This window comes from Stenella coeruleoalba (genome assembly GCF_951394435.1).
Source record: "Stenella coeruleoalba genome assembly, chromosome: 16".
Classification (NCBI taxonomy): Eukaryota; Metazoa; Chordata; class Mammalia; order Artiodactyla; family Delphinidae; genus Stenella; species Stenella coeruleoalba.
In genome coordinates, this window is record NC_137162.1 from 43890015 (window position 1) to 43917428 (window position 27414).

The following is a 27414-nucleotide window of genomic DNA, read 5'->3' on the forward strand; positions in this document are numbered from 1 at the left end:
CTGTGAGAAATAAATTCTTTTTGTTTAAGCCAGTTGGTTTACCATATTTTGTTAAGGCAGCTCGAGCTGACTAAACAGGCATTATTCTTTGTCCTCACAAGGGTGCACAAGACCCAGTCCCTGCCCTCGGGGAACTTGCAGCTTAGTGATTAGATACTAATCTCAAGGTGATTAGCTACTGTGATAAGGAAATACAGCAATGAGGGAAGAAATATATAAACTTCCCCCAGATACACGCCCAAAGCTCTCTGCCAAAAGCAAGGGATTTGTTTGCTTGTTTCTGTCTTGATGATAGCAAGCAATGTCATTTGAAAACATCAAGCACTTTTTCCCACCAAACATCCTGGTAAATTCTCAGGAGCTATGCTCTGCTCTCCCTCAACCTCTCCCTCTCGCTCTCCATGTGTGTGTATGTGTACATTTCCCTTCACTTAGGAATCACCAGTATCCTAAGGTTTCACAACAATCCTGCCGTGCTGAGTGATGGTGGTTTCAGAACCAAGGACAGCACCTGAATCCTACCTTTCCATACTTTTAGTTTTCTATCTACACCTATGGGACTGCTGTGATCAGATTTCCTCTACAGTCACAGGTTAAGCCAGATCTCTCACACACCACTCTAAGAAAATAATACTAATAGTAAAATAATAGTAACAATATCTAACATTTATTGTGTTCTTAATATATGGTATACATGTATTATTTCACCTAATACCTTAAGAACCCTATAAGGTAGGTTATTATCTCCAGCTTATAGATGAGAAATAAATTCAACAAAAGGAGGTCAAGTGGCTTGCCCAAGGCCACACAGATAGTAAGAATCAGAGTCAGAACTGGAATCTATATTAGGTATTCATTATTATTATTCAATTTGATGTCTCTAATTAGATAATTGAAATTATTGTTTCTCTGAATAATTTTTCTGTACTAAAGCACTGTTTTCTAAGAATGCTATCAGAATCACGTGCATTTCACCATATGAATGTTACACTGTAGAGCAGCATTTAATTAACCTTGGGACATTGAGCACCAATGAAGTCAGGTAACAGGTGGAATTCCCAGCGACAGAGTCAGACTGTGAGGCTGGGGCAGGAGCCCCTTCAGTTAGCCACTGCCTTCAATCTTATGCTATGAGTGATGTACTTACTGCCACCAAGAGGGAAGAATCCAGATGGGGTATAGTCATGGAAAATTACTATCTTTCACGGATTCTGCTGAACATTTTTGCAATATTTTGAAATTCGATGTTCACCTTTAAAAATAAAGTTTTTCAATTTTAAATACATATTCAAGAGAAAAATAAAACCAAAAGGAAAAATTCACTCATTTCCCAATACCCAAAGGTAACTATTCTTTCTATTTTTTGTGTATTTCTCCAGTCTTTTCTTTATAAAGTTAATTTCAGCAAGTGGGGGAACAAGTGGCCCCCATCCCTGCTTCAATCAAACTTGTTAAGCATTTATCAGCTAAACATATTGAGGCTCCAATTAAACTCTCACTTGAAGAAAGAATGTCATTAATTTTTTAAATTAAACTTTAAAAAATTTATCTAGTAAGGGTTTTAGATAATCGTAGAAATTTTTAAGGTGACTTTAAATTATAAACCATAAATATTTTTAGCTGATTTAGTGATCGCATAGAAGAAAACAAGGAAACGTGAATCTGAGGATTTCAAGAACTCGAATAACAACTTGCTATCTACTTACACACCACTAGGTGGTACTTGGTGATTTTTCTTTTCCCTTTAAGATGGGTGTGTGTGTGTGTGTGTGTGTGTGTGTGTGTGTGTGTCCTCTGTCTCATTAAGAACAGTGAAAAGAGTCCAATGAGCTTGAGGGAAATCTGAGGGGCGATTAAAAAGTTCTAAAACTGGATTGTGGTGATGGCTCAGAAATTTAAATCACAAATTTACTAAAACGGCTTGAATTGTACCTCAATAAAATGGTAAAAAGGGGAAAAAAAGCGAAAATAAACATTTCTATACATGGCATATCTTGAGAGCATTCATATACTTTGTATATTCATAAGAAAGCTCTCTGCTTAGCTACAAGTTAACATTTTTAATTCATTTCTATAATCTGAACCAATGTAATTAAGTATATATTTAAACTCTTTTCCTGTGTTATGTAGTAGTCTCAAATAGAAATGATCCAATATTTAGTTCTGGCTTTCAACATCTTCTTTAACATGCAGAGTATCTGCATGTTGCCCATAATGGACCTTGAAGGCATTATGTTGAGTGAAATAAGTCAGACAGAGAAAACAAATACCACCTGATCTTACTTATATGTGGAATTAAAAAAAAAAAAAAAAAGACCTCATAGACACAGAGAACAGATTGGTGATTGTCAGAGGTGGTGGGTCAGGGGCGCAAAATGGCTGAAGGGGGTCAAAAAGTACAAACTTCCAGTCATAAAATAAGTCATTCATGGGGATGTAATGTACAGCATGGCAACTATAGTTGATAATACTATATGCATTGGATATTTGAAATAAGTATTGCCTGAGAGTAGATTATAAAAAGTTCTCATCATACACAGAAAATAATTGTGTAATTATGTGTGGTGAGGGATACTAACTAAACTTATTGTGATGATCACTTCAAAATATATGCATATACAAATCATTATGCTATACACCTGAAACTAATATAATGTTGTATGTCAATCATATTTCAATTTAAAAAAAAGAGTAAGAGCCCATAAACCCACATTTTGAATTTGGATGATATTTTCAGCATTTGATTTGATCATAGATATTTTTTCTGTTTTGTTCAAGGAAAGAGGCAGAAATAACAATGATTCTGGAAATGACTACAGAACACGTAGTACCTCCTGGTCTAAACTTATTTAGATGTGGGGGAACAAAAACAGTTGCCATGTACCATCAATATCTTCTTCTGTAAATGAAAGAAACTTTACAAAGCCTTTTGGAAGAATTACTATAAATAGTTTGAGAACATTGTGATACTTGAAGTTATTTGTAGATTTGTTGTGTGGAAGCTTCTGATATGTTATCTGCTATTTATGGTGTAATACAAAAATCATATTTCAAAGAGTGAGATACTTGAACCCTTTGTAAAAGCAAGGTCTCTACAAAAGCTATAAAAAATAAAAAGTAAACAGCCAGGAAAAGCTACATAGCATATATTTGCGTAGTTACTGAGCACAAGTCTGATTAATCATCCCACTTAAGGTTATACAGAATTATCATAGACCTAGAAACTAGAAATTAGGGATAAACCCACTGACTGCTTTAGATATGTTAAGAATGACACTAATGTGTCATTCTTTTAAAAAGGCATTAATTTTATTTTCTCCAAGAAATATATTCAGAACAAATTTAAAGGGTAAGAACCATAATGGTATCTCCTCCAGGGAAAATGAATAGGAAATGCACAGGAAAGGGAAATAAGGAAGTAAACAGACATTCATTCTAAGAATTTTCACCCTTGCTGTTGTATTACATAATAACAGGAAAAAAAAAACAGTAGGGAGAAAATGACAATTAATGAATTGATGTGAAATTCTGACTTAGGGAAACTAAAGTCCAGCTAAACAGACAATAAAACAGCACATTCAAGTTCAAATACTATTTTAGAATTAAACAGCCTCTGTACCTAAAAACTGAACCAAAACTACTAGTTCAATTTTAAAAAATAGTTTTAATATCAACTGGTGAACTGGTGTCTATAATATGTAATAGAAAGTACTTTTTTGCATTATTTTTGCATAGAAACAGAAGAGTTTGCACACAGTTGGAAGAAAATCAACTGACATTCAAGCTATTACCAAGGAAATTCATGAATAACACAAGATTGCTGAGGATACCAAACCACTCCCCAAATTATAACCACATAGTAATATAAATTGAGGATGTCATCAGAAAATCTACAAACAACAAATGCTGGAGGGGGTGTGGAGAAAAGGGAACCCTCTTGCACTGTTGGTAGAAATGTAAATTGATACAGCCACTATGGAGAACAGTATGGAGGTTCCTTAAAAAACTAAAAATAGAATTACCCTATGACCCAGCAATCCCACTACTGGGCATATACCCAGAGAAAACCATAATTCAAAAAGACACATGCACCCCAATGTTCATTGCAGCACTGTTTACAATAGGCAGATCATGGAAGCAACCTAAATGCCCATCGACAGATGAATGGATAAAGAAGATGTGGTACACATATACAATGGAATATTACTCAGCCATAAAAAGGAACGAAATTGGGTCATTTGTAGAGACGTGGATGGACCTAGAGACTGTCATACAGAGTGAAGTCAGAAAGAGAAAAACAAATATCGTATATTAATGCATATATGTGAAATCTAGAAAAATGGTACAGATGAACTAGTTTGCATGGCAGAAGTGGAGACACAGATGTAGAGAACAAACGTGTGGATACCAAGGGGAGAAAGTGGTGGTGGGGGGTGAATTGGGAGATTGGGATTGACATATATACACTAATATGTATAAAACAGATAACTAATAAGAACCTGATGTATAAAAATAAATAAAATAAAATTCAAATTAAAAAAAATATATATATATAAATTGAGGATGGCAACACTGTGAAACTGCCCAGTGGGTTCTACCTAGGGGAGGTCATGGGTGGAAGCTTCAATGAAATAAAAAAAAAGGAACAAGAAAAGAGATTTTAAAATTTGCATATGCTCCTTGCCCTTCTGCCCGATTTCATCACCAGAATTAAATATCCATTGTCTAACTTGATTCAATATTGCTTCCTGATGAAACCATGGACCATGATATGTTAAAACTCAGTTTCCTGGTGCCCTGTGTGAGCTGGCCTGAGATTGGAGTATGCTATTGATTGCATTGTGGCCTCCCAGCATCACGTCCTTCTGTAGTATCCTCCCACACTGACTCAGGATTTGGCAATAGTAGCAACCTTGACTCAAACAAGCTTGAAACCTGTTAGCATGTTTCAGCATCTTCTCTTGGACCCCTACTACCATTAAGAGAAAATACCTAAGCTAGCCTGACTAGACTAGCTCACAACCCATCCTCACTAGCCTCCACTCAGGTGACCTGCCAGTTGATTTTATCGATAGAAACCTAAGTCCAGCCAAGATCCCCAGAAAAACTCAACTGACTTGCAAATCCATACAAATAATAAAGAATGGTTGATTGTTTAAGCCACTTACATTTTGAGGTGTTATGCAGAAATAATTGCTGACAGAGTGGTCAGGCTACCATAACTTAGACTGTCCTCTCTGCCTCAAGCATAACCTAGATGGATTAGGGTCAATCATACTAGGGAGTGAAAAATGGAAGTTAAGACTGATGAAAACTAAAAGTTATGATATTATGGTTTCTTTACAAATTTAAAAAAACAAGGATATTTGAATTATAAGCTGTAAGTTAAGCCTATACATTTAACTTAAGTTTATATTCTTCAAAATGTATGTGATACTCTTTATTCTTCCATAGACTAACATGTGTCCACATGGTGCTTCCACATTCATCACCTTTTTTGTGCCCATCCCAAAGTAGTTTGTCAAATTATATTAACTTAATAACAATTTAAACTAACTTCTCTTAGAAACACACAGATCTGACTTTAAAATATTTCAGAGTATCTAAACCAATCGTATCATGTCATTTATGCCTAAAGCATCTCTAGAATGTTGTTAGATGGCAAGTACAACATAATTAACAAGCATATGCAGAAATGTTTCTTTCAGTTGGCAAAGTAGTCAACATTCACATACAAGTAATAGAAAATGACAAGTCTATTACTACAGAATTCTTAACACCTGTTACCAAAGGAAGGTTTAATGGTCTGTCTCGCATAGCTAATGAACTTTTCTTCCAATTGAGAATGGCCATATTACCTTGAACCATTGCTGGCTGTATTTTCACACATTGTAAACCCACTTCTTTCTCAGCACTCTCCTGGCTTTCAAACAGCTCTGTTCCTTGGATCAAAGTAATCCAAGTTCCACTACACACTCCACCCTCCAAAAAATCTTTTAGAAAACACTGCTATTCAAAGTGTGGTCCATGAACCACGAGCATCATAGACCCCTCACAAGCCTGCAGAATCAGAATCTGCATTTTTAACAAGATCCCCAAGTGATTACTTTCACTCTTAATTATACTATTATTTTCACTTATTATTTCATTTCAGGTTTTACTTAGTTCCTATACTTAGCCCTAACTTGGAGACTATGGCAACGGAATTCCCTGTTATTTTCAGCAGTTAGGCAGCCAGTCTTTTTTTTTTTTTTTTCCTTCCTTAGGCAGCCTGTCTTAAAAAGGAAGAAACTACAGTTGACCCTTGAACAACAATGGTTTCAACTGGATGAGTCCACTTATATACAGTTTTTAGATAAATATACAGTAGGCCCTCTGTATCTGCAGATTTGAAACCCATGGATATGGACTGCTGACTGTACTAGCTATTTTATATGAGGGACTTGAGCACCCATGGATCTTGGTATAGGTGGGGGCCCCTGGAACTAATCCCCTGTGGATACTGAGGGAGTGTACTTCACACAGAACTGCTCCTCCCCACAGTTCACAGCAGCAGCATAAAAGAGTAACGCCATACCACCTCTGAGAGCTCTGACTCACAACTGCTGTGAGTCTGTGAATTGTTCACCTCCTTACATGCTATTCAAAACTGATTCCCCTCTCCATCCCTGCTGGATATTGGTAAGTATACAACATAGCCCCAATAACATTTTTCCCACATTTACATGGTTTTCTTCTACCAGACAGCACATATCTCGAGGACAAGTACTAGATCCCTTATTCAACTTTTTAAAATCTCCAAAGGCCAAATACACTGCCTGATAAGGCATAGGTAGGTATTGGACTGTGCTCTTTCTTTTTAATTAATGAATGGGGAAAAAAAAAAAAAACTTGGTCACTAACTAAGTAACTGATTCATGTAAAATACAAACAAAAATATCTTACCTATTCCTGGTGTTTTTAAATTACAGTATATATTTTCACAGCCAAGTCAACTTGTTTCTCCTATAGTCTACTTCTCCTACTAGATTGATTCCAAAGATTTTAGACTATGATAGAAAAAATAAATATTCAAACAAAATAGTTTACATACTTTTTTCATTTCCAATGCATATGCTTCTTTCCATTAACATCCCGTCTTAATCATCTTTGAATCTCTAATGATCCCTATAGTTTTTGGTATATAACATGTACTCAAATATTTGTTGAATGAACAAGTTATTTTCAAACTACTATGAGTTTGTTAGCATACTACAATTAATGAAAAAAGCTCCAATGCAAAACATTTTAATAGGCTGTCAAATATACAGTAATTAGAATTATCTAAATATCACTTATATAAAAATCGGTATATCACATTAGATGATTCTATAAAATAAAAACACAAATCACACATTGACAACAACCCCTGCAGTCCAAGAACCCCCCCATCAATAGTACAAATTACAAACACGTTTTTTAAAAAGACATTGTTTAGACATTTAAACCAAAGTAACTTTGACTAAATACATTCATTCATCAAGTACAATAAATTTAGCATAGTCACTAATAACACACAATTTTAGGTGCAATTTCACATGCTTTCATATATCTTCCAGTTCAATTCCCACAGTAAAGTGTCTTTGTGCACACCATATCCATTTATATGCAGGTGCATCATACATCATACTTAAGACTATTTCACTTCATAATTAAACGTGTTAATATATATTGTAAGTGAATACCAGGCCAAAATTTAACCTCAGTGATGACAAATTTAACAATTAAAAATGTTCTTTACAGTATATTCTAATTTGTTTAATTGCATGAGTACTATTTCCTCTTACTAAACACTATCAAAATAAGTAATAAGAATTTAAATATTAACTCCAGAAACATGGAGACTCCAACCTTCTTAAAATATTAACGAGCATTTTAAGTAACAATACAATCATTCTGTAAGTCAAAAAAGTAATTTCATATTCATTGCCAAATTTAAAATACAAATGATTTGAAGATTGAGCCCTAAAATATTTGCAGTAAATTGTAAAGTACAATTTTTAAAATGTGCAGTAATTTGCTTGTGAATATGTAATGGAATGTTTTTCACAGTAATGTTATGTTAAAACACTATTCTACATGAACAGTCTAAGTAAACGTACCTTTACCAGCAAAAGTGAAAAATTAAGGCCTTCTAATGCTATCTATAATTATTACCTGAACTCAAATGTCAAATAGAGGTTACAATGCTGCAAAGTATTATTTTTAACCTCTTTAACATATTGTTAGTTGCTTCACCTCAACTCAATTATTACCTTATCTTTACACAAAGTTGAATGCTAGTTAACTTTATTATCTTTAAATAAGCATTTCTCCATATCTCTATTTTAATTTAGCCCCCAACCTACCCCAATCTAGAGAGAATGCTGGAAACGGTAAGGGCTTTGTCTGATTGCATCACAACTATATTCAGGGGTTAAAAATGTCACATTTATATTTTTGAATGAACTAAGATGCCTGGCCTCCATACACAACATGACTTGTTTTCCTAAAGCATGAATAGACAATTGCAACCTCTTTACATGACCAAATTGACTTTTTTTAATTGAAGTCTAGGCTATGAAGACATTACAGGATGTAATGGAAGGATAACCAAGGCTACAAATATATCAAATCAAGGTTAAAGGCACTGGATAAGGAAGATTATTACAAAGCATTGTAAACAATTTTTAAAGCAAATCAAGTTTTAAAGTATCAAATGCCAAACTACTAAGAGCAAATGGTACTAAACTGATGACAATGCTTTAAAATAGTGGACAAAATTTCTGTAATTTCACAAATAAAATTCTTTCATTGTTCTACCATTTTCTTTCATCCTACATAATCTTTAATATTCCAAGTCCTAGAAACAAATATGTTTCCAGTTGCATGAAACAAGAAAATGGCAACTGAGATATCTCTGAAAATTAATTCTACCTTCTCAAGTTACATTATTAATTTGATGTGTATACGGTATAGAGATATGAAGAACATCATCTTGGAAATCATAAAATAGTAAATTATACTCAATTAAAATCATAAAAAAAGATCTTATTCAGTTGAACACAATCTAAAGCCCCACAACAGCAAATTGTAGTGTAAAGAGGCATAGTAAGTACAATTTCCAGACACATAAAACAAATAACGAATACTGAGTTGAAAATACCACATGCTCCATGTTACAGTCATTTAATACACACATTTTCACAACTGTTTCTTGAAAAACTATTCAGATAAAATATTTAGCATTTATTATCAATTTTAATTTATTTGAATCTATGTAACTTCATCCATATTAAAATATCAATTAATGTAAATACTTTATTATAAAACTATTGTACAATTTAAATTTTTATTAGAGAAATGTATTCACTATCCACAATTTCTTAAAGTCCTTTTCATGAGTGCATTCCATAAGAAATACACTAAAATCATTTATATTTCCTAGGGGGAAAAAACTACGGTAATCCTATTAACCCAAACTATATCCTTATTATTATTTCTTGAACATTTAAATGTTTAAATATGCTTGGTGAATAGTGATCATTCATCCCCACAGTGGTAAATTTTAGCATAATGTTAAATGACTGGACTAGACAGTAAAATAGTCACATGTAGATAACACAAATAGATGCTTGTTGTTACATGTAAGCTTACTTATAAAGTAACATAAAATGGGCATTGGATAACAGTGAAAAAAATGTAAACAAACAGAATTAAATGTGAATCTCTTCCCTGAAGAACAAAAGATAAAAGTGTTTCTTGTTTTATTAAAACAAAACATTATCTACTGTATCAAAAAGGTAAGACACTGATTATACAAAACTAAATTTCCAAATATGGATAAAGAAAATATGGAACTGATTCACACTTTATTGAGCTAAAATGCACAAAAAATCTGATAATAATTAAATTTATTAAATTCATTGTACATATAGGTTGATACCACCCCATACAAAAAAAAAAGTCTCTTGTTTTGTTAAGATTCAAAATAGTGTTTAAATTATATGAGCTTAAGATTATTGAACCACTATCCAAATAACAACAACAACAAAAGTCTACACTGTGGGACAAAAAAAGTAAAACTAAAAAATTTCTGTTAACTATGACTTGAACTTCATCCCCACAAAAAAAGCTACGGCAATACCCATTTAGGCAGCAGAGAAAAATATGAAGTCCTTATGGAAAATACCTACACTGACTCTAAATAAAAAATTTTAAATAATCAAATTTTGCTATAACAAATGCATATGAATTTTAAAGGTATTCAGGCCTAATAAATTTACTAAGCACAGAATCCATAGGGCATCTGTTACTTTTTTTTGTGCTCAGATACTTGCAAAAGTACACTCAGAGAGGGTTGGGAAGGTGAGATAAACATAAAATTGTGATACTTGCCTTCACACTAAAAGAAGGTCCTTGAATTTAAAAGTTTAATTTGCAATTTTGGGCGGAAAACAGTCTAACAGTTCACAAGTCTAAAACAATTTCCAGGAATATGGCAGAACTGTTAACTACTTAGATGTTTTATTAGTGAATCAAAGTGCAAGTAATGAAAACATAAACATTTAACATATTTGCAAATTTAATTTCAAAGTTCTGAATGTTTCCAGTAACAAATAACTAGTTATTTTTTAAAAGGGGTGGATGTGAAACAGAGATAATACTTACAAATCTAATTTTTCCAAGAAAAATAGTACTGCCCCCCCTTCCATGAAGTTAAATTATAATTTCTCTCTTGAATATGATATACAACTGTTTTAAGTAAGAATGAAACAGAAGCATGAATTTAGACATGTACCAAACTCTGTATGACGTACTAATATACACACAGTATTTTTGATAACACTCACAATACTGGATGTTGTCCTTCACTGCTTATTAGAATTCTGAGAAACACTTTTTAGCAACATATATTCATACCACTGCTTAACTAAATGGGGACATATAAATACATGAATTGTAAAAGAAAAAAACTCTCAAAAGTTATTTAAAGGAGAAATAAGAAGAAGAGTTTCAATCATCCACCTTTTTGAAGCTGCAGTAAAAGGTATTATATGGTTTATAATACTTGTCACAATGTAGTAAAATTCCAATTTTCCCATAAAGATTTTAAAAGAAAAACATTTTGTTCCTTGCAAATAACTTCTCTCTTCCCTAACCTTGGAAAGACTAATTATTAGTGCCCTTAATGTCAAGACTTTTGTTGTTGTTGTTGTCCATTTCAATGATCTTTTTCAAGAAGTATTTTGAAATATGTATATAAATGGAAATTAAAGTGAAAATCTGCTTTTGGAATACAATGATTCTAAACCATTTTACTTCTAAGAAGCACCTTTTGATATGCTGGTCTGAACTTTTAATATAAAACCGAAACAGTACTTATTTCTGTAGAATTTTCTCCAGTTTTAATAACTTCATACATAGCAATACTAAGGATATCAACCTGTGCTTTCTAGATTTTTGAAAGTGTTCTAATAATGTAATGAGTTTAGATATGGCTCATTGTTAAGGATGGGTGGACAGAGATTTCACAATAAATTGGCTACAGAAAGCTAACTAAACTTGTAATGACTGAATAATGGTTTGCATTTTGCTTAAGCCAAATAGATGTTTAAGCCACGTACCACCACATTCCCTGCTTAACATTCCTAAGTTTCTTTATTCTTTATAGTTTTCTAAAGAACAAATAATTAGTTTTCCTGAGTAAGATTATAAAAAAGTTAACCCTTCTACCAAAAGTATAAAGACAAATAAAATGTAGACTCACAATACAAATTTTTTACACAGCATTACAAGTGCAGAGTTATTAACTGCTGCTCTTCATTATGATTGCCCCACCCCTTTAAAAGATTGCAGCAAAGGATTCAATTGTCTAAAATACTCTGCAGTACAGTAATTAAATGCTTTAGCCCATAAACATATCCCTCATCTACTGTGTTGCTAGGGAACACATGAGCAAAGTCTATCATTCGCACTTCTACTTCCGCAATCTCTTGACAACCAGTGGGAAGATGGTAGAAGACTTTTTCCAGTTGGGAAAGTACGTTTCCGTTTAAATGTTCCTGTGACATGCTTTTCCACCCATTGTCTTGCTCTATATTTTCAACTTTCAACGAAGTCTGACTGTGATGCTTTTTTGAATACATTTTTCTGTGGCGAGCATACATTTTGGACAAGCTTTTGCCCACTGAAGCCTCTATTTTTCCATTCGCTGTGGAACTTAACACATGAAAGTTATTATTGTACTCTAGTACATCTGTGTCTGAGAGCTGTCCTTTGGACAAAAACTTTTCTGCTAAAGTTCTGTCATTCAATTTTGCAGTAGTTGGCTGAGATGAACCTTCATAAACAAACAGTAATGAACTTGCATAAAAGTTAAGCTGCTTCTGGCTTTTAAACCACTGCAGAATATTCTCAATCTTCTGAATACTGGCAGCAATAGCATCTTTTCTTAAGCAGAATCCATTATGAAAAAAACGGGAGACTCCTATAAAAAGGAAAATACTAGCATTATATTGAAATTATGAAATAACTATCACTTGGGAAGTAATCTCATCTTAGATACAATTCTTTAATTTTCTCCCATCAGCCCCTGCAATTAAGTGAACAGATAAGAATTCTAGTCAAACACAAAGTCTTGGAACTCAACTTAATTTCTGGTGAAGATGTTCTTGCTAGAAAACATATAAATGACACATATGTAACATGAAATACCTTATTTAGACAAAAAATTTACTACAGGTAGACTGCTAGTTTAGTGCTCTCTCTATACATTCTCTTAAGGAACAGGATTCCAAGATTTGCTTCATTTGCTATGAGGAATTTTACAGTAAGATTACATATTTGTTAGAATCACATTCAAGAACTAATCTAGAACCTTGAGTCAAATCATAACCATTTTTAATGATGTCAACAGCCCGTTACCAAAATACCAAACCATAACTGTACTTAATTTATGTTCTCGAAAATATTTATTAAATCAGTCTTTTCACAAAAGTTGAGCTCACTTTGGGGACTAGTACTACTCCAAGTTGAGTATGTTATTCAAAATTTGAGACGTTTACATGTTTTAACCTATCAGATTAGGCCTCTTATAAATTTATTTATGCATATTTTATCATATTGGGGAATTTATGGATACATGTAATTAAATTTTGCTGTTCCCCTACTTCGGGACAGAAACTGCTAAAAAATAGTCATATTAGCCTGAGAAATATTTTAATAAAGAGCCAATCTGGGGATTTCCCTGGCAATCCAGTGGTTAGGGCTCCATGCTTCCACTGCAGGGGACATGGGTTTGATTCCTGGTCAGGGAAATAAGATCCCACAATCTGTACAGCATGGCCAAAAACAACAGCCAATCTGAATATTAGCTTGCTATTGGTTAAGTATACCAAGGCAAATACTAATTGTTAAGGGCACACTATAGATGATTATTTTGTATACATAAAATAAAAATTCTTCAAACTATTTACATCACTCCTAAGTTCTGCCCCATCTTGGATAGAGCTAATAATAAACTTTAAAAGAATATTATTTCTGGAAATCTGTGCTATCACTGCTTTTATAATATCTTGGCCATAAATATTTTAGAAGCATATATGTTAAGACTTTATTGTGAACTGAATCATTATACCAAAGGAGAATTAAAACTGAAATCACTTTAGAATTATTTTGATAACTGTGTAGTAATAAAAGCAGTAAAGTATGGTTTTTCAATCCTTACCATCCTTTAGAGTTTCTTTTGTTAAGCTTCTTCCATAGTGCTGGTTTTGTGTCTCATAGCTATCAGAATGAACATGATAAACCTGTCAGAAAAAAGCACTGAATATTAAACACTAATACTCCTTGACCCAGGGCTGGGAGTGAGGAGCAGTGGACGGAATCCCAGCAATGCAAGGATGGTTAAAGTTGGGAAGATCTACCCATATAATTCATTCTAATGGAGTTAAGATGAAAAAAAAAATCATATTGTCTTATCATGCTGAAAAGGCATTTAGCAAATTTACATCCACTATCAATGAAAACTCTTTAAAAAGACAGATGAGTACTTCCAATATGAAAAGAATTATCCATCTCAATCCACCAAAAGTTAGCCTCAAGTTTAAAGTAGAAATAAGGAAGCATCTGTCCTAAAATACAAGAAACTTCCACAAAAAGTACTTTACCACAATGTGTTTTATCATCATTATTACCTAATATTGTTCTGGAGTTTCTAGCAAATGCAAATAGGTAAGAGAAAGAAATAAGAGGCATAATAATTTGAAAAGGCGGCAACAAAAATATTACTCTTTGTAGATAATGGTTGTATATTGGAAAATCAATTTAAAAACTAACAAAAACAATAAAGACTTGAAATGGTGACAATACAAATTAGTAAACAGAAAATAAGCTTTCATATATACAAACAACTGGCTAGAAAATGTAATGAAAGACCCTACTTACAAATCAAATAAAAAAGAAATAAAACATAGGAATAAACTAAAAAAGCCTAAGATCTATATAAAGACATCTTTAAAACACCCCTAAGATAAACACATAAACACATACCCATGTTCTCAGAAAGGAAGATTCAACATCATAAAAGATATAATTAATCTAGAAGTAAAATCAGATTATAATAAAACACCAACAATTATTTTAATCATATAAGCTAATTTTAAAGTTCATATAGAAAATCAAGAATTGCTAAGGAAAATCCAAATAAGATCAGTAAGGAGGGACTAAGCTTGCCATCCTACTAGATATTAAAACATATTTTATTTATACTTTTTCCAACTTTATTGAGGAATAAATTACAAGTATAATTGTATATACTTAAAGTATACAATGTGATTATTTGGTATACATATACATTGTGGAATGATTACTAAGATCAAGAAAATAAACACATGCATCATCTCATACAGTTAACTCATTTTTAGTGTATGTATGCAGTGTATGTATGCAGTGAGAATGCTTAAAACCTACTCTCAGCCAATTTCAAGTATACAATATCATATTAACTATAGTCACCATGCTATACATTAGTTCCTCAGAACTTATTCATCTTATAACTGAAAGTTTGTACCCTCTGACCTACATCTCCCCATTTCCCCCTTCCCTAAATCCCTGGAAACCCCCATTCTATTCTGTTTCTATGAGATCAGCTTTGTCTTTTGGGTTTCTTTTTTTGACTCCACGTATAACTGCTACCACACAGTATCTGTCTTTCTTTGGCTGGCTTATTGCATTTAGCACAATGCCCTCTGGTTTCATCCATATTTCCTTCTTTCTCATGGCTGAATGATATTCCATTGTTTAAAGAGGCACATCTTCTTTATCCATTTATCTGTAGACAAACACTTAGGTTGTTTCCATATCTTGGCTATCGTGAATATTGCTGAAATGAACATAGGAGTGCAGATATCTCTTTGGGATAGTAATTCCATTAAAACATACTTTAAAGTCAAAACATGAGAAGCTTGTATGTGATAATGGTATTTTAAACCAGTAGAAAAAGATGGATTATTATTAAATGGTGTTAGTATGATTAACTAGTGATCTGGAAAAAATAGGTTGTATTTATAACTTATACCAGGATAAATTCCAAATACATCAAAGATCAAAATGAGCAAAATAAAATGCCTCCCCACCCCAAGATAGAAGAATCCTTGAATAACTAATAACTAGGGAAGGCATTTCCAACTAAAACTCAAAAATTTCTACCACATACAATATGTTTTTTAAAATGTTCATAGTGTTTTTGCCATTCAGAAATTGAAAGACAAACAGAGAAAAGGTATTTGAAATTTATATGATGAACAAAGGGCATGTTTACTCTTATGGGAAAATGAACAACATATCTGAAGAGTTCACTGAAATCAAACAGCTCTTAAACATACCAGGAACACAGCCTACCCCAAAATTGTGGCAACCAAAAATGCCTCCAGACACTGCCAAATGACTCCCTGGGGAATAAAACTGCCCCTGGTTCAAAACCACTGCTCTAGATATCAGGCAGACTGCCAATATCTACCACAATTATAAACGCATACAAGCTCAGCAATTCCCCTCTAGGAGCTTATCCCATAAATACCCTAGCACACTGGTGGAATGAGGTAGATCTCCGGTTAGTCATTTGTAACATTACTTGTAAGAGCAAAAGACTGGAAACAAGTCAAAGGATCCATCAAAGTAAAATGGTTAAACTGTAATACTGTGCCACTATGGAAAAATCTTCATGATATGTTAAACAAAAAAAAAAAGGCAAGATACAGAACAGTGTTCAAAGTAGGTAGGTTTTGCAATAAAGGAATACATATATGCAGCATTTACTTGTATATGTTTAAAATACTTCTGGAAGGATACACTGGAGAAAAAAATCACTATAATATAGTATCCTGTGTGCAAAGTGACTTCTCACTGTATATATTTCTATACTTTTTGGAGTTTGAGCCATATAACAATGTAGCTCATCAAATTTTAATTAAATATTTTTAAGAAGCATTAAGAATACATTGCTTTAGGGACTTCCCTGCTGGTCCACGTACTCCCATGCAGGCGACCCGAATTTGATCCCTGGTCAGGGAATTAGATCCCACATGCCACAACTAAAGATCCCATGTGTGCCACAACTCAGACCCGGCAAAGCCAAATAAATAAATAAATATTTAAAAAAAGAAGAAAAAGAATACACTGCTTTAGAAACTGATATTTTATAACTTTCAGTCTGATATGGCTAATTACCATCTATCTCAAATGCTTCACTTTATTCAAAAAGTTAAATTAGCTTTCCGACAGTGACGACCTCCCCACGAGAACATGCCTCTAGCAAAGGATCTCCTTCATCCCTCTCCAGAAGAGGAGAAGAGGAAACACAAGAAGTGCCTGATGCAGAGCCCCAATTCCTATTTCATGGATGTGAAATGCCCAGGATGCTATAAAATCACCACCGTCTTTAGCCATGCACAAACAGTAGTTTTGTGTGTTGGCTGCTCTACCATCCTCTGCCAGCCTACAGGAGGAAAAGCAAGGCTTACAGAAGGGTGCTCTTTCAGATGGAAGCAGCACTAAAAGCCCCTGGAATCAAGATGAATGGGAAACCATCCCAATAAACACATTTTAGATAAAAAAAAGTTAAATTAGAACCATGTTCTTACACCCACTTACAGCCTATTAAAGAAAGATAATTTATCTTGAACAAAGTGTTACTATGAATAGAAGAAAGCATTTCATAAATACCAAAATTACATTTGACTACAAGAAAAACTATTTTTATAAGAACAGTTAATCATAACCAAAATGTGTTTAAAAAAATATACTCATGTTCTCTATGCACAGAAATATGTGTAAAAGAGGATTTTCAAAGTGACAGAGGTATTAACTAATGCTATGTGGCAATCATATGGCAATATACAAATGTAACAAATCAATATGTTGTACAACTCAAAGACAATGTTATATATCATTTATGTTGCAATAAAAAAGGATGAAATTGAGAAATTAATAATCTGAGGAAATATATTAAATAGATACAAAAAACAAGTGAGAAGAATTTTCAAATACCCGGTCATGTAAACTAAAAACTAGGAAATGTACCAAAAAAGAGGATTCTCAAAATTGTCACCATTCTACTATTCAGGGATGTATTTTCTAAGCTAAGTTAGATTTCACATATGAAAAATCTAAATTTCACAAATAGACTAAAGCTAATCAGTTTCAGTGGGACTCCTTTATTGATATTCTCTCTTCCTTTATTTACTTATTTTTATTTATTCATTTATTTTTTTATTGAAGTATAGTTGATTTACAATGCTGTATTAATTTCAGGCATCTCTATTTACTTCTACTTTACTAGTTAAAGCTAGAATATAAAGAGGTCTGAGAATTTCTTCAGTCTCTACCAGTCCAGTCTTGGTCAATCACAAAGATATCTGTAAATCAAAAGTTACAGGGCTTCGCTGGTGGCGCAGTGGTTGAGAGTCTGCCTGCGACGCGGGTTCGTGCCCCGGTCTGGGAAGATCCCACCTGCCGCGGAGCGGCTGGGCCCGTGAGCCATGACCACTGGGCCTGCGCGTCCGGGGCCTGTGCTCCACAACGGGAGAGGCCACAGCAGTGAGAGGCCCGCGTACCTCAAAAAAAAAAAAAAAAAAGTTACAGTACCACCTTGAAAATATTTTTAATGGAATGGTAAGCTGGAAGACATGAGTAGGACAGAATAACAAGCAAAAAAAGGCTCCAGCACTTCCTGGATCATATGAGTTGCTTATTTTACAGGAACTCATGTCAGGAGCAAACCAATTCAAATATCTTTAGCAAAACACATTTCCTATTAACTCAAATCCTATTAATGGAAAAAAGGAATTTGAAGGGCTACTGTTATCCACTATTATAGAGGAAAAAAAGGTATACAAAAAAAGAGTCCGATTTTTAGACAATGTGATAACTAAAGATAAAAAGAGAAGAATCTTTTCCCCCAGTAATTAGGAATCAGTGATTAAGAAACGTGACTTCTCTCTTAAGTGCAAATATTTCTTTGTCAAAAATTTAAGTTATTGCCAAAAATATACTGGAACATCCAAAATTAAATCATCTAAAATCTTGAATCACAAGTTTTAAAGAACTTTCAGGTAAATTTCTACAAACTGTATTTCAATTACCTGTGGTTAATAAATATAATAAACCCCTACAGTTATATAGCATGTGTTTTCCACGTCAATACAAAACTGGAAAATTAAACAACCATTCAAATAGTTAACCCAAAAGGATGCTATGTCAAAAAGCCAGGAAGTCCCAAAGCAAGCTGCTGATATATTAACTTCTCTCAGTTTGATACTCTAAGCTAAAATACACCCCACCTTCCTACATATAGTATGCTCTAGTCACCTTACATAAACTCCTATTTCACAATATGCTCTGCTTCTTGGTTTTCTACCTATTATTTTCCCCATTGCCAGTTCAAAATACCACCTTTTCCAAAGGCACTCTATACTCCTCTTTTTGTGACTCCCTTGTTCTTATAGTTCCTATTCAGTTTCTATCTCTTTTCTTACACATATCTTAATAAATCTTGTTATTAAATCAAAGTGAGTCTTATCATCTACACCATCTTGGGATCAAGGAAATAACAGTATAATTGCTGACAGTCATTTAAAAATAAGGAATTCCTAAACTGGCATGTTCTTCTACCCACCAAACCTCTTCCTACTACTGGTTAAACATAACAGAAAAGTATGTTAAAACTGATATATTTGATAAATTTCAGTCTATTCAGTTATATTAAGGGTTGTTTTTGGTTTTTTTTTTTTGTTTGTTTTTTTTTTTTAATTTAAAGGCAGGACTGTCTTGAAGGAGAATTTTTTAAATTTGGAACATTCATTCTAAAATTATTCAAGTCTATCTTCATTATTAGTCTACAAACCCACTGTGATTAAAAAGTTTAAAGAATTTACCACCTACTAAAGAAATGACTATTTGAAAAAAATCCTAACATAACTACTACTAAATTCAAGGTATGTCTCCCAATTTTAACATTCTAGAATAACATAATTAAATTTATATTCACATTCTCATTTATTATTTCACACTTCAATCATATCCTTTCTCAGATAAGTAAACAATATGTAATTATAAACTGCTAACTACTATATAAAGGAAGCCATGAAAACAAATAGGGGAACCCAAATTGACCTACAGATCCAAAACTATTCCTTACACCAAAATCCCAGCCGACACTTCTTTGCAGAAATGACGAGTTGATTCTAAAATTCGCGTGGAAGTTGAAGGGACCCAGAACAGCCAAAACAATCTTGGAAAAGAAGAACAAAGTTGGAAGTCTAACAATTCCTGGTTTCAAAACTTACTCCAAAGCTACACTAATCAAGACAGTGTAATTCTTGGGAGTTCCTCGGCGGTCCAGTGGTTAGGACTAAGTGCTTTCACTGTCGTGGGCCTGGGTTCAACACCTGGTCAGGGAACTAAGATCCCGCAAGCTGCACGGCACAGCCAATTAAAAAAAAAAAAAGACAGTGTGGTTCTGAGAAAATAACTGCAAATCATATATCTGATAAGGCGTTAATATTCCAAATATATAAAGAAGTCAGACAATTTGATGGGACAATTTTTTGATTCAAAAATGGACAGAGGAACTGAATAGATATTTTGCCAAAGACAACATTCAAATGGCCAACAGGAACATCAGAAGGTGCTCAACATCACTAATCATCAGGGAAATGCAAATCAAAATCACAAGATACACTTCACACCTGTTAGAATGGTTATCATCAAAAAGACAACAAATAACAAGTGTTGGTGAGAATATAGAGAAAAGGCAACACTTGAGTACTATTGGTAGGAATGTAAACTGGTGCAGCCACTATGGAAAACAGTATGAAAGCTCCTCAAAAACTTAAAAATAGAACTACCATTATGATCCAGCAATTCTACTTCTGGGTATACACCCAAGAAAAAGAAAATAGGATATCATGGTGCTATATGCACTCCCTGTTCATTGCAGCATTATTCACAATAGCCAAGATATGGAAACAACCTAAGTGTACATCAATGAATGAATGGATAAAGACGTGGTGTGTACACACATACCTCGTTTTACTGCACTTCAGATACTGTGTTTTTCACAAATTGAAGGTTTATGGCAAGCCTCCATTGAACAAGTCTATCAGCACCACTTTTCCCAACAGCATTTGCTCAGTTCATGTCTCTGTGTCACATCTGGTAATTCTCGCAATATTTCAAACTTTTTCATTATTATTATATTGTTATGTTATGTGATCAGTGAATTTTGATGTTACCATTATAATTGTTTTGGCACTTTTTTAGCAATAAAGTATTTTTAAATTAAGGTATGCCCATTGTTTGTTTAGACATAATGCTATTGCATACTTAACAGATTACAGTATAGTGTAAACATAACTTTTATATGCATTGGGAAACCAAAAAATTCTTGTGACTTGTTTTCTTGTGATATCTGCTTTATTGCAGTGGTCTGGAGCTGAACCCACAATACCTCCAAGGTACGCCTGTAAATAAACAATGTAATACTATTCAGTCATGAAAAAGAAGGCAATCTGCCATTTGCAACAACATAGATGGACCTTAAGGGCATTACGCTAAGTGAAATAAGCCAGATAGAGAAAGACAAATACTGCACAGCATCACTTATACATGGAATCCAAAAAAACAAACCAAACTTATAGAAAGAGAGAGTAGAAAGTGGTTACTAAGGTCTGGGAGGAGGTGGGGGAAATAGGAAGAAGTTAGTATTCATCACTCAGTTATAAGATGAATAAAGTCTGAGGATCTAATGTAAAACATGGTGACTAAATTGATAACACTGTATTGCATAACTGAAATTTGCTAAGAGGGTAGAACTTAAATGTTCTCACACACACAAATAAAAGATAAATATGTGAGGTGATGGATATGTTAATTAATTAGATGAGTGAATCCTTTCACAATGTGTATGCATATCAAATCACCACAATGTTTACTTTAAATATCTTTATGTCAATTATACCTCAATAAAGCTGGGGAAAAAAAGACAGTGTGGTTCTGGCATAAAGATAGACAATATGGATCAACAAAAGAGAACTGAGAGTCCAGAAATAAACTCTTACATTTATGGTCAGTTTATTTTCAACAAGGGTGTCAAAAGCATCCAGTGGGGGAAAGAATGGTCTTTTCAATAAATGGTGCTAGGACAACTGAATATCCATATGCAAAAGAAGAAGTTTGACCCCTTCCTCAAACCACACCCAAAAAACTACCTTAAAATGTACACACATCTCAATGTAAGAGTTAAAACTATAGAAGAAAAATAGGAGTAAATCTTCATGACTTTAGTTTAGGCAATGGTTTCTTAACTATGACACCAAAAGCACAAGTAACAAAAGACAAAAAAAAAAAAAATTAGACTTCAAAATTTAAAACTTTTGTACTCCAAAGCCATTATAAAGAAAGTGGATAAACAATCCACAGAAAAAACCCAAATTAAAAATGGGCAAAGGATTGGAATAGACATTTCTCCAAAGAAGATATACACATGGTCAACAGCACATGAAATGAGGCTCAATACCATGAGCCATTAGGGAAATGCAAATAAAAACCACAATGAGGGCTTCCCTGGTGGCGCAGTGGTTGGGGGTCCGCCTGCCGGTGCAGGGGACGCGGGTTCGTGCCCCGGTCCGGGAGGATCCCACGTGCCGCGGGGCGGCTGGGCCTGTGGGCCATGGCCGCTGGGCCTGCGCGTCCGGAGCCTGTGCTCCGCGGCGGGGGAGGCCACAGCGGTGAGAGGCCGCGTACCGCAGGAAAAAAAAAAAAAAAAAAAAACCACAATGAGATACCACTTCACATCCACTAGGATGGCTTATAGTTAAAAAAAGAAAAAGAGAGAGAGAGACAATAACAAGGTTTGGGTTTTGGGTGAGGATGTGGAGAAACTGGAACTCCTATATATCACTGGTAGAAATGTAAAATGGTGCAGGAACTTTGGAAAAACACTTTGGCAGTTTCTGAAAAAGTTAAACTTAATCATAGCACCCACCAATTTCAAATTCAGGAACTACCCCCCCAAATAAAAACATAACGACTTGTATATGAATGTTCATGATAGCATTATTAATAATAGCCCCAAAGTGGAAACAACCCAAAGTTGACCAACGAACAAATGGATAAACAAAATGTGGTATATCCATACAACAATAAAAAGGAATAAAATACTGATTTATGCTAACATAGACAAACTCTGAAAACATTATTGAAAGAAGCCAGTCACAAAAGACCACCTATTGTATTACATGATTCCATTTATATGAAACGTCCAGAAGAGGCAAAGCTATAGAGTCAGAAAGTAGATTAGAATTGTCTATGGCTAGGGGGGTTGGAAGTTGGAAGGAAATGAGGAGTGACTGCTAATAGGTACGGCATTTCTTTTGGGGTGATAAAAACGTTCTACAATTGAATATGATGGCTGCCCAACTCTATGAATATACTAAAACCAATCAATTGTATACCTTAAATGAGTGAATTGAATGGTATATAAATTATATCTCAATAAAAATGTTATTAAAAAATATAAAGAGGAACCTCATTTGTCTGGGGAAATAACACAACACGGGAGAGCAAAATCATATCTTAAAGTCAATGGAAATCCACTGAAGAGTTTTTAAGCTGGAGAATGTCACAATTAGATATACATTTTACAATGTTTGGAGAACAGACTGGAAGAGAGCAAAACTGACATTGAGAGTTCAGTAAAGATACTAGTCTAGAGAGGAATAATTTTGACAATGGGACTCAGATGCTTGGGAATTAACATCAACAGGATCGATGGATGGCTCTGAGAGGTGATGGTACTGTGAGGTTTCTCACTCGTAAAACTGGACGTATGGTGATGCCATTTACTGAGACAGAGAATAACAGGTTTGCTGCTACTGTTGTGGCTGTTATTTTGCAAGACAGATCTATGTCAGTTTTTTACATATTAGTCCTAGATGTCTTTAAGTTATCCAAGTAAAATGTCTAATAGGCTGTTAGCTATATAGATTAGGAGATCAAAGAAAAACCAGAAGCTGAAAATATATGTTTGGGAGTTATCAGTGTAAGTGAAACTGAGCCAATGAGAACAAAGGACGCTACCTAGGAAGAAATAAAAAAGAGAGGGAGGCAGTAAAATGGAACTAAGCGGAATCCCTCAATATTTAAAGAACAAACAGAAAGAAATGAGCTGGCAAAGAAAACTGCAAAGTGGTCTTAGGAAAAAAAACAAGAGAGGGTGTAGTGTTATGGACACAAAAAGGAATGTTTCAAGGAGGACCTAGTCAGTGTTGAAGGCTGCTTTTCAAAGTGAAGTAAGGTGAGTAATGAAAAATGCCATTTGGATTTAGTGACATGGAGACGTCATTAGGGAACTTCATGAGACGCCAATCTAGTGGCATGATGAAGCCGAAGCCAGACTGGAATGGATTGAAGAATACTGAGTGGGAAGTAAGGCAAGAGAAACAAATGTAACTAGTTTGGGTGCAAAGGCCAAACAATTTAAATCCATTGCTGGAGAGCAGAACAGGATAAAGATGGGTTTTGATTTTTTTTTTGAGAGTGATTTGAACATATTTAAAACAAAAGGAAAAAAGAGTAAAGGAAGACAGAAGTTGAAGATATAAAAAGGACAAGAGAGAATCAACAGTATTAGGCTCCTGAAGAGGTGGGAGACAATGAGATCCAGAGGACATAGGGAAGGGCTGTCCTTAGGAAGATGGAAAATTCTTCAACGTAACAGGAAGGAATAAGGAGGAAATGAAAGCACTTGCAGGTTAGGTATGTACATCTGTTAGCAGGAAATTAAAGGAAATCCTGTGTGATGGCTTATTTTTTCTGAAGCAGAAGGCAAAGTTATCTGCTAAAAGAGAAGGAAAGCAGGAGGGTGAGAGATTTGAAAACAGTAAAGGTTTAAATAACTACCCAGTCAGATTCCTTTGAGATGTTTATTCCATGTTTGTTTTACCATTATTCCACTACCCTTTTCCCCTTTACTATATACCCACATTTAATTAGAGTTTTCTAAAATGAAATAACTGTGTCAATAATTTCTTTGGTTTTATTTACAGACTACCAAATTCAACTGTGCTGTTTTAACTATCACAGTAACAATTCATTTATAATGCTTCCTATTAACTCTCCTGTTTAAAACTCAAAAGGAAGACTGTATATCATCTTACATGATGAATTTCAAAATGACCCATTATGTTTTTATAGAAGCAATAATTTATCATATATACAAATTTTACCTCCAGACATCTAGGCATACCATTTATTTAGAGGATTTTATTCCACATTCTTAACTGTGGCATATTGTTTGTGAAGATGGCCTCAACATCCTTGTGCACACTGCCATTTGTATTTTGACTTCCCTATTCCCACCATCAGAAGTGGGGTCTTCTTCTCCCTATCAATATGGACTGGACCTATGATGTACTTTGACCTATAAAACTCCATAGAAATGACAGAAAGTGATTTCCTAACCTAGATTTTAACAGCTCTTGTAGCTCTCACTCTTGCCTTCCTGGAATGTAGCACATGAAGAAGCTCCACTTAGCCTTCTGGAAGATGAGGAACCTCATGGGAAAAGGCTCAGCCAACAGTTAGTATCAACTTGTAGACATAAGAGTGAGGTTATTTAGACCACCAAGCCCCAGCTGAGCCATCAGATGAGTGCAGCCACAAGAGGGAACCTGGATGAGATCAGAAGAACTGACCACCTGAGCCCAACTCAAATTGCCAATCCAGAGAAACATGAGCAAAGAAAATAACAGCTTTAAATCACAGTCTGAAACAATAAGCTAATGTTTAATTTCACTTTTCTGTTTTAAATATACAGAAAAATTACTGAATATATAAACTTGCACTTTTCTCATGGGAAAATCATAAATAATATCACATTCACTTATCGTGTTACTTATTTTGCACCTAAACTTAAGACTTCTTTAATACAAAATTATCAGAGTCAGAGCCTTGAGGTTAAGCTATTCATTTACTTATTAATCATGTTCTGTATATCAGAATAATTCCTGACACTGCCCACATACCAGTGAACAGAAGAGGTAAAAATCTCTGCCCCACACTGGGGAGTTATGGATAACCTAATACCAAAATATATGTGACATCTATAATTTTCAAGGGAAGAACATGTAACAAGAAACGTGTATATTACACTAAAAATCACTCTTACCCTCATGCCAAGCACCAAGAACCCAATCTCTTCCATTAATGGGTACTTGCTGACCTGTTGCTGAATCTTCTCAGATGAAGCAAAAGGATCATAGCTTTTCCGCCCTATCTTTACATCCATTATACAGGGCTTATTAAATTTATGGGTCACATCTTCCAGTTTTAGGTATAAATCTGTTATTAAAGAAAAACTCTAATTAGTAATAGGAAAATATATTACTACTGAAGGAAAAACAAAAATGAGGAAATCTTAAAACTGAGAAAAAAGTTAAAACAAGTCCAGAGTCAACAATTATTATTACTCCACCTGAAAAGAGAGAGAAAAAAAAAAAAAAAAGACTGACCAACAAATTTATAACAGGTATAAATGTCCCAGAGAAACTCTTGCAGGAGATGGAATAAATAATATTCAACCATAAACAAAAGCTATGAATTAGATATAAGGCTTCCAAGGACATTAAAAAGGCAATGAGATTATTTTAAAGCTGTCCCAGAATACATTCTCCTTTTGAATATAGTTTATATCATATATGCCTCAGCAGATATCAATATTTTAATAATTTTAAGTCTTCATTTAAAATTAGTAATAGGAATAAATCCTTTCCACAGAGGACACAACAGGTATAGGTTAAGAAAGGTAAATCAATCCAAATGATGGTCACTGCCAAATATACGTTCTAGTCTTACTAGTTCCAAAGGAAAAACAAATATCCTGCTTTTTAGAACACAAGAAATCCTCAAAAGTTCATTTGTAAATAACTTTGGCATCCTGTATACATCTTCCCTCAGAAAACTATTATAAATGGAGATTCGAGTAAAAAAATAAACATCCCAGTTATCACACACGGTAGCTGACCTTATAGTTTTAGCTTGAATAAGAGTCCAGGTGCACTGAGGGACAGAAGTAAGGAAAGAAATTCTTCCCCCACTTCCTGGGTGAATGAGTCTTCCCAAATAAAGTTCTGAATGAGATCGTAATTTTCAGTTACAAATGTAATACGAAGCACTTCTCGTAAAAACTTTTCCTCAAAGACAGAAGAGATTATATTTTCTTTTTATCAAAGTAACAAGGTTTTACTTCTTTAAAGTAAATAAAATTTAAGTAAATAAATTATTTTTAAAAATTTTATCTCTTAGTGAAAGGAAAATGGCGAGTGGGAGGATTATAACCTTGTAGAACTAGGTGAAGTCAAGTGACAAAAAAGGAACTGCAGCCTAAGAGACCAGCACTGGCAGAAACAAGAAGGAGCATGTCACATTTTAAGAAAGTTTCTAACAAATGGACATCTTCAACAGGATAAGAGAAAGTAAAAGGTCTGGACACACACATGAACCTGCCGACAGTGAAGGTAATGAGACAAGTAGGAATATGCTGATCAAGAAACTGGAACCCACCCATTTCTGTGCTTTAAAAGATAACCACAGGAGGGGATGAGAAGAAGAGAAAGGAGGTAGCGCAGGACAGGCCCCTTCAGATTCTCTCTTCCCAATTTCAGCTACCTTGAGCAAAACAGAAGGAAACCAATCCATCCTCTCCCTAAAGTTATATAAAAATTTCAGTAACTAGGCTTATATTTCAAGTATCAGAAAAGACTAATTAGATCCTAATATAGTAAATCATTAGCATTCACAAATTTATCATCATTAATTTCCATAACTCAAGAAACC

The 27414-nt window shown here is 34.1% G+C and overlaps 2 protein-coding genes across 6 annotated transcripts in view; one reads left to right on the forward strand and one right to left on the reverse strand.

The window, feature by feature from the left end:
* Positions 1-6572: 6572 nt before the first annotated feature.
* IPMK (inositol polyphosphate multikinase) overlaps positions 6573-27414 on the reverse strand; it is a 42643-nt gene continuing 21801 nt past the window's right edge. For 4 of the 5 annotated variants that reach the window (XM_079899766.1, XM_079899765.1, XM_079899769.1 and 1 more), the window contains exons 4-6: positions 25748-25920; positions 13748-13829; positions 6573-12508 (exon numbers count right to left, since the gene is read on the reverse strand). In XM_079899766.1, the coding sequence (XP_079755892.1) occupies positions 11886-12508; positions 13748-13829; positions 25748-25920 (878 nt within the window). In that variant the 3' untranslated portion in view covers positions 6573-11885. The remainder of the gene's footprint in view (positions 12509-13747; positions 13830-25747; positions 25921-27414) is intronic. The other variant, XM_079899767.1, reaches the window with a different exon arrangement.
* LOC307175219 (small ribosomal subunit protein eS27-like) lies at positions 15842-17353 on the forward strand. Its single transcript, XM_079900129.1, has one exon. It carries the CDS (start codon positions 16825-16827, stop codon positions 17074-17076), a length of 252 nt encoding a protein of 83 aa, XP_079756255.1. The 5' UTR covers positions 15842-16824; the 3' UTR covers positions 17077-17353.